This window comes from Corapipo altera, unplaced genomic scaffold (assembly GCF_003945725.1).
Source record: "Corapipo altera isolate COAL_440 unplaced genomic scaffold, ASM394572v1 326, whole genome shotgun sequence".
NCBI classification, from domain to species: Eukaryota; Metazoa; Chordata; class Aves; order Passeriformes; family Pipridae; genus Corapipo; species Corapipo altera.
Window position 1 is genome coordinate 1,506,170 of NW_020884945.1, and position 17,360 is coordinate 1,523,529.

At 44.5% G+C, this 17,360-nt stretch overlaps 1 protein-coding gene across 2 annotated transcripts; it reads left to right on the forward strand.

The window, feature by feature from the left end:
- Nucleotides 1-8,920: 8,920 nt before the first annotated feature.
- Nucleotides 8,921-16,399, forward strand: SERTM2 (serine rich and transmembrane domain containing 2). Of its 2 annotated transcripts, none has more exons than XM_027662447.1 (2): nucleotides 8,921-9,263; nucleotides 12,538-16,399. In XM_027662447.1, exon 2 carries the CDS (start codon nucleotides 13,113-13,115, stop codon nucleotides 13,389-13,391), a length of 279 nt encoding a protein of 92 aa, XP_027518248.1. In that variant the 5' UTR covers nucleotides 8,921-9,263; nucleotides 12,538-13,112; the 3' UTR covers nucleotides 13,392-16,399. The 2 variants fall into 2 exon arrangements, with proteins under 2 accessions (XP_027518248.1, XP_027518249.1); XM_027662448.1 differs by having other exon boundaries at nucleotides 12,896-16,399.
- The last annotated feature ends 961 nt before the right edge of the window (nucleotides 16,400-17,360 follow it).

Sequence of the window (17,360 nt, forward strand, 5' to 3'; positions counted from 1 at the left end):
GTCACTCACAGCACAGGGTGTCACTCACAGTCCATGCACAGCACAGGCTGGCACTGAAGCCCATGCACAGCACAGGGTGTCACTGAGGGCCATGCACAGCACAGGTGTCACTCACAGCACAGGGTGGCACTGAAGGCCGAGCAGCCGGGCTGGCAGCCCGGTCAGACCTGCCCACACCACACCCCTGCAGCCTGTGACTGGCTCCAGCCCCCCCCCCTCTGACCTGCAAGGCACTGACCACATGTCCTGCCTGGGAGGGAAAACTGAACTCTAGAATTACACCAGACTCCCCGTGAGCTTTCTCTCTTCCTCTCCTCTTATTGGTAACTATTTTTTCTCTCCTTTTTCTCCTTCTCTCTTTCTTCCTTCCTTCTTTCTTTACTCCTTCAATCCGTTTTTTGTTTTACTCTTTTCCTTCTCTTGGGGTAACTTAAAACCAATTAATTGTGTTTCACTGAAGCTGGTATATTGATTGTTTGTAGTGGGTGTGTTGTGGAATGGGTCTTTGTGCTAGGTGTTTTAGTGAATGCTTCTCTTGCTTGTACTTTAGTCCTGTAAAACCTTTTGCAAAAATAATTTTTCTTATTTTTCTCAGTAAATTAAAAGAATTTCTCTTAGAGTGTGTGGCTCTTTCTCCAGATGCGAATTCAAGGTTATAATGAACCAAAAGACATTTAAAATGTCTTAAATAAAATGTAACCACTCTGGGCAGCTTATGGCTGGGGAGGTCTTTGTCCAAATTGAGAACGTGTCTTCATCTGTGAAAAGTAAAGCAATAAAGCAACTTTTGTCATTAACAGCCTAAAAATAAAAAGAGAGATCAGTCTGCTGTTCAAAAGGAAGGGTTGTTCAATAAGCTTTTTGTCCCCTCTCTTCACAGAACAGGGACTTCCCAAATTACTTGATTCTCGAGACCAAAGGCAAATGTATTTTGTGGCACATAGGCTGGAAGGGGGACCAAACTGGCTATTAATAACCACACACATTAGTAAAGCACAGTCACACAGTGACATTTATTCTTTAATTCACCAAAAAAAGAACAATAATTAAGTGGAACTGGCCAGTGAGCTTGTTCTGTTACTGACCCCAGAGGCTGGGGAAGAGGGACCTTGTGACTGCTGTTAGACAAACAAAGGCATCAAATGGAATTATCCTTGACTTTACCATAAATGTATTGCAACTGCTGCCACAGCTCAGACTGAAGTTCTGCCTGGGCTGACTTCGTGTTCTGCTCTTGGATGAAAACAGCAGATGCTAAAAGTTGTTGTATAAAGAAGCCTCTGGTGAAATGAAATGGGAACTCAGACACTATGCAGTTGTTCTTCACATGTTTTCATACTGGCCACTCTCCTCCACAGCAGTCTCAAAGTGCCAATGGGGGATCAAGTTTGGAACTGAAGCTCAAGAACCATCTACTCAGAATTCACTGGTTATGTTGTTTCCTATTACTGTATCTGACACAAGTGACAAGAGCAGCATTTTTTACATCCCATGAATCACAAAGGATTTCAAAATTGGGTTATGTGACATAACTCTCTTCCTGCTCCCTCACCACAGCAGCATAAATTGGGATACCATTGCACAGGGTCAGGGCAAAGCATGGGATTCGTGTCAGTAAGTGGCAGATATTAAAGCACAAATGCTTTGGGGCAGAAGCCAGAGCAGTGCTTAGGAAGTCATGGCAAGAGAGGGATCCCTGCTGTTGAGAAGGGTCACTCCTGGGAAGTGGATTAAAGAGAAATACCTGAATGGCTGTTTTATGGTGCAAAAGAACAAAGTGCAGCTATTTTCCCCGCTCTGATGTTCTGGACTATTTCAGTGATAAACACCAATGGGTTCTCATGCCCCCCCCCAGATTAAATCAAATGGAGCCTTATTCCCAAACACATCTGTGATGCTGACATGCATCCCAGGAAGCATTATGTGCCCCTGCACCCAATTCCCATGCAGACAGAGGCCACAGGCACATCTTTACCACAAGATGAATTTTCCTGTGTTGTACAAGTAACCACAGCCAGCCACCCAAAGGCAAGGGGGCTGAGCAACACTGATCCACACACTCTTTCAGCCTCATCACTTGAGCAAGGGCACACTGAAGAAGGTTTCAGGAGCTCTGATGCACACAGGTGCAGCATAATCTGAACCCCTGGAAGATTTAATTCAGTGCCATTCTAGTACCACAACATGGGCTTTTATATCACTTATAAGATTTTTTTTTTTTTTAGCTTAAACTGTGATAAGTCTTTTAGTACAACTGGCAGCAGCTCAGGATTCCTGTGCTGGGCTCTCCTGGATAGAACAGATACATCCAAACAAAGGGTTTCCTCGAAATTGCATCTAGTACTGTTTTTAAGTCTTCTGCTGTGAAGATTTCAACCATGTTTCCTCCAAACAGGTTTAGAAAGAGCTCATCCCATCCTGCATGGAAATGCTGATATCTGAAATGTTACAGTGTGGGGGTGAGCAGAGCTCATATTTTGTAAATGAGAACAAGAAAAGATATTTTCTTCTCTAAGAATGGAATTAAAACAAACAATCCAAATAAATAAAAATTGGTGTAATGTGGTCATCACCAATTTTTTTTCCATTTGGTATAAATTGTCATAATTATTATTTACTGATAGCAATAAAAGAACTGATCCCCCTCGATACAGGCACAAGCCCACATGTTAACTGTGGATCATGCAAATAATGTGGCATCAGAAGGTTCAAAGAAGGGTTTAGCTGCTTTGCAGCTCTCATTCCCTGTGCTCTACCCACTGTTTGTTCAGCTTCACGGTCTGGAGGGGAGGATTTGGTAAGAATCCAAGGAATATCTGTTCATATTTTCAAGATTCTGGAAGTTATGCCTAATGGGTCCCTGCTGGTAGTGAGTTAGTCAATACCTGAGACTATAAATGCTGAGCTCAGACCAAAATGCCATCCTGCAGAACAGTGAACTCCAGCTTCAGGACAGTTCTGCTCAGGAATTACCCATCAACATTGTAAGTCACAAGTGCTGCCCGGCAAGTTCAGCTGGTACCTTTGTAACAGAAGGAAAGACAGATGTTTTAACATGTGTGACTGTATCTGAGACCTTCCTCACATCATCTGTGCTGTGAAAGGCACCTTTCAGGAATCCCTTCTAAGCCTCAGCCCTACAAGCTGTTCCTGCAGGCAGAAATCTGTGAGGAGCCCACAGGAGTCCAGGGCTCTTTGCACACAGCCAGGCCCAGCTCTGGGTGGGCTGAGATGGGCTTTGTGCTGACAGGGTGTCCAGTGCCTTGAGACTGCCTCGGGCACCTCCCCAGGGAGCAACACAGAGTAACACCGAAGGCAATGCCGTCCACGGAGCCAGGCAGCGGGAAAATCAGGTGGGAATGAAAAATGAACAAGTACGTTTTCGGCCTCATAAAGCATGTCTGGAGTTTCAAAAGAAGCTGAACAGGAGCCAGAGTGTGCCCAGGTGGCCAAGAAGGCCAATGGATCCTGGTCCGGATCAGGAACAGTTTGGCCAACAGGTCCAGGGAAGTGATTCTTGCCCTGGACTCAGCTCTGGTGAGGCCACCCCTGGAGTGCTGTGTCCAGCTCTGGGCCCCTCAGTTCAGGAAGGACATTGAGGGGCTGGAGCAGGTCCAGGGAAGGGCAACAAGGCTGGGGAAGGGACTGGAGCACAAGTGCTGTGAGGAGAGGCTGAGGGAGCTGGGGCTGCTCAGCCTGGAGAAGAGGAGGCTCAGGGGAGACCTCATCACTCTCTGCAACTCCCTGACAGGAGGGGGGAGCCAGGGGGGGTTGGTCTCTTTTCCCAGGCAACCATCAGCAAGACAAGAGGGCTCGGTCTTCAGCTGTGCCAGGGGAGGTTTAGGTTGGAGATTAGGAAGAAATTCTTTACAGAGAGGGTGCTCAGCCATTGGAATGGGCTGCCCAGGAAAGGGGTGGATTCTCCATCCCTGGAGGTGTTTAAGGACAGACTGGATGTGGCATCAGTGCCATGGGCTGGGAACCACAGCGGGGTTGGATCAAGGGTTGGACTTGATGATCTCGGAAGTCCCTTCCAAGCCGGCTGATTCTGTGATTCTATGATTCTATGAAAGCAGATAGCACCAAAACATTCACATTTCATACATTTACAGTCCTCAGGTGTTGGTTTTGATACTGAGGTCCATGCCAAGTGTCCCCTGGGGCACCAGTCCTGCCATGCAGATAGGAGGAAGAAAGTTCCATGGGTGACCCAATTCCCAACAAATGCTGCGTTGTCTCCATGGATTATTTGTCCACCGTGCAGAGAAACAACCTTGTCTCCTGGAAGCCAGTCTGCTTTCCTGTTGCTACAATAAGGCCCAGTTGTTGGTATTTATTGTGCCAGTCACCAGTCACATCACAGTCCCCTGGTGAAGCGGGTAGGTGGGTGTGAGACAAGCTGGATGGGAGGGTTATAAACAAGAGCTCAATTTAAGTGACTAAACCACAGTGGCTCACTGTCATGCGAGCATCTCTCAGGTTGTATCTTAGCAACTGGCCAGCCAAAACCAGAGGATCAGCACATCTGAAATCATCTCCAGAATTACCTGAAACTCTTTGGTTAATAATTTGTGCTGAACTCCCTAAAAATAGGCACTGCTGCAAGAGCTATCCTACTTCACGAGACAAAATAGTATTCTACCCCATGGGCTGGAGAACACAATCCTGTGCTTAAAATCCTGTGTTTTAAGTTCAATCCCTGCCTCATCGTTCAACCAATTTTTGCCAGGGTCCACAAGGACCTGCGTGGGCCCGTGATGAGCGTGGCTGACACGTTCTTGCCATTTGGATCCCAGAGGAATCTGCTTTTTAGACACCCCTTGCTCCAAGGGCTATCCACAGCACCATGCTCACTGCCAGCTGGCCCTACCTGAGCTAACTCTCATGGGCTCACCTGGAGCACTGCAAGTCCCTTCTGTGAGTTGTGTCAATGCCATTTTGGGAACATGCAGTGGCTTCTCCACAAGCTCACTCACGAAAACGAAGCTTAGGCCAGTTTCAGACAGAATTCTGTGCAGAACAATACAGCCCTTCACTGACAACAGTAAATCAAATTAGAAATGTTCCTAAAAATTAGCAGTAACATCAGACTAGGTTGAATTTTTTCAGTTATCTGTGGGAGACTAAGTTTCTATAAATAAACTGAAGCATGTTTTTGATGAAGGAAGTTCAAAACAAAGCCAAATTGTCAAAATAGCCAAGAGCTTTTCAAAGCAACAAAACTCTTTTAGTCCAAACACAGGAGCATTTTCAGACACACTGAGCTGGACAAAACAAGATTGTGTGGGAATGCACAGAGGGAAAGGCACTGGATGCTGCTGCAGCAGTGAGCACATGACCACGTGCCTTTGGTAGCACTTTGCATTGACAGATTGTTTAGGAGGGAGGAGGTGCTAGAAATTTTTCCCTTTTCATGAGAAAGAAATGAGATAGGGAGAAGTCAGTATATTTGGTTGAAACTCTCAGTGGCCTAAGCAAGGAACAAGCTCCAGGTAATTTTCAAGGCTGCCATCCCCTTGACTTTCTCCCTTAAAGTTGGTGGCAGCTGGACCTATTTCACACAAATCTGAATGAGCAATAAATATTTCAAAGTCCATTCATTAGAGACTCTTGATTCAAAATCGAATGAAATATGACTTTTTTCATGTGTTTCACAAACCTGTTTGTGGTATAGATCATCTGCCACTCAGTGCTGTGGCTATAAAGACAAAATGTTAAAACAAAAACGTATTTACAACCACTGTCTCTGTCAGGACAAACAGCACTGGGGGCTGCCCTTGTTTCAGCAGCTCTTCCACAGTGACTTATCTGTCTTGTTCCCAGCACTTGCACAGTTCTGGGTGGAGATTAGGAACCATCCTGGGCTTTGGAAGCACAACTCCCCCAGTCAAACAGCTCGGGCAGGTCCAGTTATCTACCTCTCCTCATGGCAGCAAAGGGGCCTCTGAGCAGCTCTGTGGGTGGCCAGGGCAGGGCTGGGGAAGAGGGGAAAGGTAAAAGGCAGTTTTTTTCCTATGTAATGTGTCTAATATTAGCTGGGCACCTCAGCACCTGGACCTTGTGGCCTCCAATACCAAAAACCAATCTGCTGTCTGTTTTCCTGCCATCTCTGATGTGTGCACAGCCCCCCAAGCTGGGGCTCTTCCCTGAGTTCAGTGTAGAGCATCTGCATCAGAAAACAAGACCTCTGCTTAGCCCTGACCCTCCCACACACCAACAGCCCCAACATCATGGAAGGGCTTTAGAGCTGAGGGCTTGAGGAAACCATCCCAGGATGTGTCTCCTCTGAAAGGGATGTGGGGGAGAGGAGAGCACAGCTATTTTTCCATCACTGCAGCTGCAATGCAAGCAATTTCTAAGACCCAAAGTATGCATTTACTATGTTCACAGGATTCATGAATCTGGATAACAGAAGAATCCCTGTAGAAACACACAGATTATACTCACAATCAATCATTCAGAGATCTTGTTTGCTTTTTGTTAAATCCAAATTTCACTCTGAGGCTGGTGGGGGATCATCATGAGAAAGATGTGTAAAATGATCTGATACAAAGCTTGAGACACAGGTCAAATAATGCAAAGGAAAGAACCCAACAAGCTCCCTGGGCTGTTGCCCCCAAATTCTTAATGGTTGGTTAAAAAAATTATATACACTGGGTTCATATCTCTGAGTATCTCCAAGGGAATTTGTACACTCTCATTTTTATGTAGCACAAATTTGTCATTGATTGTCCCAAAAATTACATATTACTCAACAATTCAGGAATTCAGCAATCATTCAGTCAAGTATTCATCAGCCTCAGCTGGTATAAATTGTGGCAGTATTTAAAATTCATCTGTCTTTATTATACCCTGCTACAAAGGAAACAAGAAATCTAAGTGTATCCATCCAGCAAGCAGTAGCTTGGTCCTACAAAAGGGAGAGATAATTTACTGTAAAATGAACAAAGGGTGAAAAAAGTTGAACAGAGAAGCTGAATTGCATGGACAGGGAGAGAGAGGCTTTCACTTCAGCACTGCTCATTAGCATTATATAGAAAGCAGAGATGCTGGATTTCAACAGCATCTCTTCTGGTCTCATTTTCAACATTCTCATCTTCAACATGTGTCTTCTGGTTCTCATAATTCAACCAGCAACAAATAGAGCTCTCACTTGTTTCTTTTTAAATACAAGGACATGTACCAAAGGTTTTGAGATGCTGTCAGGTAGCTTGTTGGTAAAGCAGTAATTGTACCAATTCCAGGGGGAGAAATGCACTCCTTTATTATTGTACTTTCATTCCTAAGTGCCTAGCAGGGAATGGTGGCATACACTGCAAAATTGGGAAAATATGATACTGCACGTGATACTACTGCACACGATATCACAACGAAAGAAATGTGAAATAACAGCAGCAATCAAATCTGCCTTTCAAGTCTTGGTTTTCAGAGGGTTCATCCCATCACAGAAGCATGAAGGAATTGGTTTTTTTCCAGAGACTATGTTTTATTTATCTAAATAGTGTCCCATTGTGTACACTGTGTTTGTGAACTCCAGAGAATGATGAGCCCTTAGAGAGATGCATTTATACTACAGGCCTCCATCCCAAGAGGATGAAAGAGCTGTGCAGCTCTGGGTTTCATTACCCTTTGGCCCCTCTGCTCAGGCTGTGGTCATGAGGGACCAGAGAGGGAAAGCTATTCTGAGGAGACAGTTTTGAGATTAAATGTCTCTATTTTGTCACTGAGAAAGCTGCAGAGAGAAAATTAACTCATCTTTCTGAAACCCCAGTGGGACCCACTTTTCAGAGGGGAAGCTTGTTTCCAAGTGCTCCAAAAACAGGCCATGAAAGACAACCTGGGAACTGCCACAAGCCAACTGTTCAGTGTGGGCCTGTGGGTCAGGTTCACCCCCTGAGGTGCCTTCAGGCAATCTGCCTTCTTGGGCACAGGGGCACGGGCACATGAAATACAGCTGCTCACAACTGTACAGAGCTCGGGGCTCAGACTGTTCACTGCAGCTACTCCATCCCTGTGCTGGTCCCCTCCTCTGCTGGTGACACCTTGGGACTGCTGCAGCCCATCCCAAACTAACGTCTGTCCCGGGCACAATGAACCACCCTGCAGAAAGCAAAGGAAATCCTGTTCCCCATCTCCCTTCTGAAACATGCACACAACTAAAATTATGTTGATTCGTTGATACAGTTTATCCTAATTTGTGTCATAACAGGAACAGGATCACAAAAAATCCTCACTTTGTCAGCTGCAGGGAGTGAAGAAACACGGGTCAAAAGGTGTGGCAATCAGAGAGAACAGTGTGGTTTGGGTTCTCACCCAACCATGAGAACCCAAACCTCATTCTGCCTCATTTCTGTGGTACCTTGTAGGTAGATTTGTGCTTCACACATTCATAAATCAGCAAAAATACTTTTTGCCCACGACACCGCAAAGTTGGGTTTATGCTTATTCATGAAAAGTTTCAAACTACTCAGGGGAGAGAGGACCTGTGAACTAAACACAAACCACCAAAACCACCCAAACCACCAAACAGCAAGCACAGGGACAAGAATACCTCAAAAGCTCCAGTGCCAAAGAGCAATATTTGGGGACTATCCCAAGCTGAAAAGTGACACTTGTCCACACTCCAGACAGGAACCCAGCTGGGAGCCCTCACCAGGCAAACCAAGAGGCACAAAACAAAAAAACCTTTGCACCTTCCAGCAAATGAGCGAAACTCATAACCTACCCTCCGGGCTCGTGTCCTGCTCCTCGGTTAGCGGGCAGCCCTGCCTCGTTTACCACTTGCAAGCACGAAAGAGTTAAGACGAACCTGGCACAAACTTTGCCTCGAGCTGAGCTCACAGCCTCCCTCTCCCTTCCCTCCTCGGCTGCTGCAGCGCCGGAGCTCTTTATTCATCGGCTCCACTCTGCCCAACGCTGCCGAGGGGGGGGACCGGCTGCTTCCACCCAAGCACTGGAGCCCCTGGAGCGAAGGCTCCTCGCCCCTTCTGCTATTGCCTGCGAAGGAGGGACATCAGCAGTGATGCTGCTCTGTGACATCCCAGCATAGGGAGTAAGAGCCATCGCTGCCAGCAAGCCATGTGAACGCAAGAGCAGAGGAGAAGAAGTGCACTATCCCGACTCCAGCTATAAAACAGCTAATCTTTGCTGCACAATTCCCACTAGCTGGAATGGGGGATGTTCCTAGATAAATCACCAGCAAGCTCCTGGTCTGAATCATGGACTCCCGTGCCTTGTCCCAACACCACTGCCTGCTCTGAAAGGTAACTATGCTTTATTCCCTTCTCTCCCTATGCACTACCACAGCTCAGACACTCTCAGAGCCTTCACTTCAGCATGAGAACAAAGAATACTGCCCACCACTGAAAGAAGAGATACCACTCTATCCCCCCACCACTTTCCTCTCCCTCAGATCCTCCCCAGAAAAAATGCAAACCGTGGATGGGACTGGTACTTTTGATGTTTTGCTTGCATTTCTTCAATGCTGGTATTTTTCTGTAAAGGTGACCTAGACAGAACACACCCGGTACTGAGTGTTCAAAACTGTTCTGTATTTGCCAGCCAGTTCAGTCCACTTTAAATTAAGGGAAAGGGGAAGCTACACAAGCTGTTGTTCTGTTTTGTCCCACTTACCTGTTTGTAAGAGTCAGAGTATCGTGTGGAAAAGCAAAAGAGAACTCAAAGAAGTTGCCTGCACTTTCAGAGGTGCCGTGCTGGCAAGTGGCACTTACACCCAATATGGGAGCAGAAGGAAGCGAGTGGGAAGACAGGACATTTACTGCACTTGCAGGATCAGTTTGTACTCTCTGCATTGTTTTGGGGGAAAATCTTTCTTTCTCTCTGCTCCCCTGTGACCTACAAAGGGTGCAGATTACAGCCATGCGAGCTTCATAAAAACTGCAAACCTGAAGCTACCCACACCCTGATAGCTGCAGTGAGGGGCTGGTAAATTCAGCACCCATTAAGTTTTGGCTGCTGAAATTCCTGTCTCAGTGACACACTCCGAGAAGAAACCTTTCTGTTCTTGTGTATGAGGCTTCTATTTTCATTGCAGATTTTTATTAAATGAAATATGTTGTGTTTGGGGTTTTTTAATCTCTAATTAAAAATAACAGCAAACTGATAAAAAGAAGTGTCTGCTTGGAATCAATCTGTACCCACTGAGCACCAGTGATCACTAATGGTGCCTGGCCCCTCTCAGAACTGGAGTATTGTCCAGCCAGAGAATGATTAAATCTTGATGAACAACTGAGATCAGAGGGAATGTGGGCTCTTGTTATGCTGCTCTGCTCTATAACAAACTTCCATTTAGTTCCTCTGCCCGTGGACTTGAGGGCTTCTCATGGTAACCAGTGAGATTTTGCCTCCCATAATCTGCCATACAGTTATAGTGCTGACCTGCTTCATGCACAGTTTTTCAGAATTACTGTGTACCACTTATTTTTACATCACTTTGGTCTCTACAGTCTTCATGACTCTATTCCTTAAAAGGGGTTGTGCAAAACTAAATCTACCGGATATCCAAAGAAATGTGCCAATGGGATAATTGGTAGATTGAAAAGAAAAAATCTTTGGGGTTGTCTGGAGCTACTGAATTATTTCTGGCTCATTTCTGGAAAAGATGCAGTTCATGTTACAGTTTTCAATAGTCTGAACAGTTGATTGCTCCTGACAAATCTATAGTTGCAATTAAAAAAACCCCAAGCTGTGCCAACTCCCCATTGCTAATACTTCTTACTATTAATCTGCTCCTTTCAAAAATAAATGCCCAGCTGAGCTTTGCTAATTCAACATCTTGGTTTGTAGTAAATTACTGAACTTCAGACTAATGTCCTTAGCATTCTGCAGTCTAATTTTATGAAGCATGTAAAGCCATTAGACTCTCTGCTCCTTAAGGAGAGAAACTAGCTCTGGCTTTTGCTTTCAGTAACAGAGCAGATGGGATGGGCAAAGGCATTGCTCTGTACTTTAACTCACACAAGTGTCAGATTCCAGACTGACTGCATTTCATTATCAACAGAGAAATCATATTGTAAGGACAGAGGTTTGAGTCAGCCAGTTACCTTCACACCCTCTGTTTCCCACCTGGTGTACAGCATGAGAACATTCTTCATGGGGGAAGAATTTCCATTTGTAGATTTGAAGTGTGAAAATCACAGTTACTGCCCTGTAAGTGAGAGCAAAAGTGCCTGGCTGCCCCCCAGCCTTCACCTTCGTGTCCCATGGCTCTGCATCAGCACAAAACCTGCTGCCACAATAACTGGCTCCACAGGACTTGGGTCAGCTCCTGGAGAAATACTGAGCAACCTTTTCCTACTGTGCTTGCCCACACACAGCACAGCTCAGGATCCACTATGCTTGCAGGGGCTGCAAAAGTCAAATCCCCAAGCTATTTTTTCAATCAGCAGTTTGGCCCAGCTTATTACCAAGGAGGATCTGGTCCAATATTCCCTAAACAGGATCACTGTTATCTCAGCTGCTTTGGTACTGAAGAAGGTACTGTGGGAGCTGGAAGTTAAAGTGTAGACAAGCCTCCATGCCCCTTCTCCAAAACCTCAGCTCATCAGATGTTTCCCCATCACATGAGCCAAAGCTGGTCTGTCTTGCTTGTAATAAAAGCCTGCATATCAGCTCCTTGATGACTCCAGATTTCAACCACCTCTCTCTGAAGAACAGCAAGGTGTTGTTCCCATTGGTGCATAGGGAGAACATAACCAAACATTGTCAATAAATCAGCTGCATTTTACAAATGGAAGGCTCATGAAAGTCAAAATGTTTTGCAATATGTCTTCAAGGTGAAAATTTAAATGTCAGAACTTTTATCATTTTGACCTAATGTTTCATTTTAATCTGACAAGCATAGTATAAGACTATGTTAATATTACTCTGCTTACATCTCATGTAGGTGTATAGGGAGTGAACATTTTAAATTACTGCATCAGTTTGTTTCAGTGCTACCATTTTTGTTTCAGCTAAAACCAAGATTCTTATCAGAGCAGAACGTGATTCTTTTGGATGCACCATTTACAGTGAAATTTCAGCATTTTTATTTTCTGTTTCCAGCTATAAGAATTAAAATTGCTAAAATGTTAAGATTCCTCCCATTTCTAGTGAGTTCTGCTGCCAAGAGGTGAGTGAAGTGTCACATCCTGCAGCAGTGTTGCTGCAGTGGGACAGGTAGGGCTCTGGATACCTGCCAGGTGCATCTGACCCCAGAAAAAAGCCTCCTGATAAACAATAAATGAGACACAGTGAAAAACAGTGATTGGATTCGTATCTTCCCTTTCTCTGTGACATCTAATTCCACAGACTGTGGGGCCTTCTCTTACCCATAAGTAATGTGTTACCAGAGGAGACCTTAACAATTAGATTGGCATGATCTTGTTCTAAAGTTAAATACTCAGTGCTTCTCCTGATTTCAGTGTCTCACAGGACCATGATAAGGGGTTTCTTATCTATTTGTTCTAAAGATACCACATAAAGACTAAGCTATTTTGGTACCTGGCTTCATTTCTCTCTCATTTTTTTTCATTTTAGAAAGCTGAATTTTTGATTGTTTGTAATGAGGAACTCAAAACTCCATGCTCTTTAAGCAAAGATCATTAGCCCAGGATTAGAAGACATCCCTCAGCAATCTGGCAAAGCAGAAAACAACCCTCCCCAGCTCAAACAAGGATACCTGCTGTGGTAGAAGGTGGCAGAAAGCTCATTGTGCAATTTGTTTGGAAAACAACACCAAAGCTGTGCAAACCTTTGCAGCTCAGTTTGAGAGAAGGACCAGAGCTTTTCACCTGCCAAAGAAGCTGACCTACCAAAAGAAGGACCAAAATATTTTTAGCACAAAATAAAAGCCAGGGGGGAGTGTAGAACACGATGCTTGTTATCATTGTGACAGCAACTTGCAAAATGATTTGCAAAGTCCTGTCCCGTGCAGTGTGAACCAGCAGCCTTGGCACCGAGAGGATGGAGCACCTCTTGCTGAAGCCATCGTGACATCTGTCCTAAGTTGCCTCCCCTGACATCCTCTGTGAGTCTGGTGAGGGAAGACAGCAAATTGAAGGTATGTAGGGAAAATGGACCAGAGCTGACTAACCCCCAGGCCCCAGAGAGCAATGACTGAGACCTACTTAAAATCCCGTGGAAACCTGACTGGCCGTGTCCACCTTCCAACTGTGGCTACCGAAGTAGACACCACAGCAGATAAATATTCCGGCCTCTACGTGTACGTGGGATTGTTCCTGACACTCCTGGCTGTCCTTCTCATCCTGCTTTTCTCCATGCTCCTGCGCATGAAGCACGTTGTTTCCCCGGTCTCCGTGTCTCCAGAGGGCACTGAGAACACCCAGCAGTTCACAGATGTGGAAATGCACAGCAGGATTCCAACCACATAGAGACCACAGAGCAAGGAGGAGGGTTCTGTGCTTGTGAAACGTGTTCTGTTCAGCAAAACGTGGTGGAAAGAATCTGTGGCTGCCTATTGAGCCCCACAACTTCTTGCACAACCATCACCAGCAGCACAGAGCAGCTGGGAAGTGTCATGACTCTCGGGCTGGCTGGCTGTTAACACTACAGCTAACCTGTGTGCAACACCCTCAGTCAAACTTACATTACAGAAACCTGCTGCTGTCAGGAAAGGCTCATATCCCTCTACAAAACTTGCAGAAATCATGAAGACCACAATAATAACAGCCAAAAACCCAGAGAGACATATAGCACAATGTGTCTTGGAGCCTGTATTTGCTGACACCTCTCTCTGCCCTTAAATATCTACCTTGTGAAAGGAGTTGAATCAACAAAGTTGAGTTGTGTAAGTGGGAAGAACCCACAGGGCACACACACAAATTATCAGTGGCTTGAATATTCTCAGGCATTTCTCCCATTCAAGAAGGAAAACTTTAAATTGCTTTTTTTTCCACTGAAATGGCAATTACACAGTGGAGTTTTGGAAGTGTACAAATGTTTCATCACCTGCTGGAACTACTGCTTTTTGACACTAAAAGCCATACATTGAATAGTTGCATGCTAGATATCAAAAAGAGACAGAACTTTAAAAGAGGAAAGAAAATAAAGCCAAAATTTAAGCAAGGTTTAAAGTAAAAAGAAAGCATCAGCAGGAAATGAGCAGCAGGAGAGAAAAAATGTTAAGACACTACCTCTTCCTTTGTTCTTCATCACATTAACTGAGCTGAATACAAACATGTTTCTGCCTTTCAGCTTCCCCAGTAACACTCAGTAATTAAAATGCAATGTAATGTTTTGGAGTCAAATGGACATCACTCTCCTAACAGACTTAAGTTCATAATAACATGTTGTTTCAGATCCATATTGGGTTTTCTTCCTCAAAAGACAGACCAGTTCTGCCAAAGCTCTTTCATTTGTTTTCCTCCAAATAACGCTGAGGAAATGCTGGGGCCTGGCACTGCAATCACGAATAATGTGAACAACCCTGGACAAAGACTAAGAGGGAGTATGCAAATGGAAAGTAAACTCACTGAGCACTAAAAAATAGGATTGCATTCAAATATCCTGGTGGAATTTCCTGGAGGAAAGAAATGTTTACTTGCATTTATGAAGCAACAATCTGACCCAGTCTTCTTACCTATGAATGATGTTGAGAGAGGTAGGCTTTGCTTCTGTATATGGGAAAGATGGAATCAGATATAGGATATTTGATGGTATATGAGATATCCCAGTGGTCCTGGGAGCACCACTTCTTCTTACAGAAAAAACTCGAGTGAGATTGTTTCAGCTACATCTCTAAAGGGCAGAAATTTTACACAGCTTATCCTCTTTATTACAATCTAATTCTAGTTCAGCAATAAACCCCCCTGGATGCTTTCCACATGTGTATACACTTCTCTGCTAATTCTTGTCTCTCCAAGGGCTTGGAAAGTGTAAACACCTGACACAAAACCAGTGTAAAATTAAGGAAGACACTGACTGTCACATGGACTTGTGACAGTAACACAAATCTGTTTCTCAAATGCTTTGTGTACAACAGGTTCTTTGTTCACCTTTAGAGGTCTGTACATGGGGAGCTGTTTGGACTGGGAATATGGCTTTTACAGCTGACTGTGTGTGGGGGAGCAGAATGACAAGTAACATCCATACTGGACACACTTGGTCCTTGGGCAGGACTAGTGTTATTTCTCACTGATGTATATAGTATGAAACTATTTAAAATTTACTTCCTTATATTGATTAAGTCCCTTTACACTCCATTAATCCCCACATAAATTGGTTTAATCTGTGAATCGTAGAATCAGTGAATGGTTTGGGTTAGAAGGGACCTTAAAGCTCATCTTGTTCCTGCCCTGAGCAGGGACACCTTCCACTAGCCCAGGTTGCTCTGAGCCCCATCCAACCTGGCCTTGAACAGTGAACTAGAACAGTTCTGTGTAAGGGAATTCAACAAACAACACCCTCACAGCAGTATCTCCCCATGCCATGCCTGACTGTGTTTCCCTGCAGAAATGGCAGGAGACAGGCTGCCCTCCACTTTCCTGCCATGGGGACAATACTGGGCAGGATGGTGCCTTCACACACCATCTAAAGACTGGCTCCTCTCAGAACTGCACAAGAGCCAAAGTTTTTTGTGATGATCTGGATATTAATCTAATGAAGACAGAGGGATACCAAGTTAGTCAGTGACATTTAAATTTAACAAAAACCTATGCAGATCAAGTTGGCTTGGTATGTGTCATTCATTGAGCCATCATAAGGCAGCCTAGCCCAGCCTCAGCATCTGACTTGCTCTCTAAAACTTTTCCATTTTCTTGATATGCCATTCAAAAGCTACAACTTACCTAGACCATAAATGTTCTAATATACTAAATCAGCAACTAAACCACATTAGCCTTCCAGCACAACTATCTGTGGAAAAACCTTGTATCCAAGAGGCTGCAGAACAGACAGCTTTAATTGACAGACTTTTATTGACATAAAATCTCAGATCTCCTAATGAAAAATGACATTATCAGAATCTGAGCCAGAACCCAAACTCTGATTGCTCTGATCTCAGCCAAAATGCCCCCCAAGATAGGTGTCAAGACTGAGCTTCTTTCCTTCATACTAAAGAATGTTACTTCAGAAAAGTCTTACATTTTAAAACTTATTCAGTAAATATATTGTAAATAAATGAGCAATCACTTTATATATCATTACATTATACCAGATACCATCTTTGGGCAGACTGTGTATTGCTCTAGGATACTGTTATGGAAGGTACCGTATCTTCTAATAAAAAAATGACAAGTTTTCCTTTCTATAGCTTCATTTCACACAAAGTATCTGTCCCACTTAACACTTTACACACCAAGGGGCACTTAAGAGTCCCTCATTTGTCTGTACAATGCCAGGAAATTTCAAAACCTTTCCTACTGAGAAACAGAAGAATGCCCTTCCCCCTTTTCATTCTCATTTGTAATGGCCCAGATCCGAGGGATGCCTCTGAGAAAAGACTGGATCTTGGACAACTGCAGGTCCCACATCCAAACCCTTCCCCTCCTGCAGTCTGTTTCCTTCCCACTTGTCCCTCTGCTAACAGAAAATGAGTTTACAAAAATAAAGAGGCATACTCCATCAGTGGTGAGTCATTGCTCTGTACTGTTCCCACCTGTGGATCTGAAAGACCAGCTCACAGGCAGAAACAGGCTCGAGTGGCACCACTGTTTCAAATTAGTTGGCCACAGGAGGTGTCTGTGCAAGAAGACCCCCTGTCAGTCTGTGTAAGCAGCACTTGAACTGGAACAGTTTGCCCCCATCTTCACTCTCATCTTAGGCACTGGACACAGACAGGACTGGGGAGTGCATTCCTCACCTCCTGCACTCCCTGCCTGCGGGGGAGGACAGCCGCCTGCTCTGAACGAGCAGCACTAAACGCCCGAGCATCAGCGGGCCTTGGGGGTGGGGCTGCGAGGCCAGAGGGAGCCTACAGTCATCAAACACCATCGCTCCCAAATCTTCCAGGGTATTCAGTCTGGGAGGCGTCAGGTGTATGGTGTAACTCCCCACACCACAGAAATTCCACAGGGTTAATGCTAGGGTATTCTCATCCACATGATTTCCATCCACATCCATGAATTTTCTGCATTAACAAGCCTTTAAGTATTAAGCAGAAAGGGTTGATATGTAGAATATGTTTCTCCTCTGTGTCAGAATATATAAACATAAACATTTATTTTCATATCCTCACAGGGCTGCAGAATAAAACACAATTTTGCAAACAACACGACTAAGTAGAGGATCAAACTTGAGCTTCCCAAAGGACCTTTTTTTGATATTACTTGAAAAAGAAACAAAAAATGTTTGAAACTCGAAAATTATGTGAAGTCACACATCCATTTAACTGTCAGCATTAA

What these genes read in the sequence shown, in the direction of transcription:
- SERTM2 (XM_027662447.1), top strand. Translation starts at nt 13,113, where the DNA reads ATGACTGAGACCTACTTAAAATCCCGTGGAAACCTGACTGGCCGTGTC.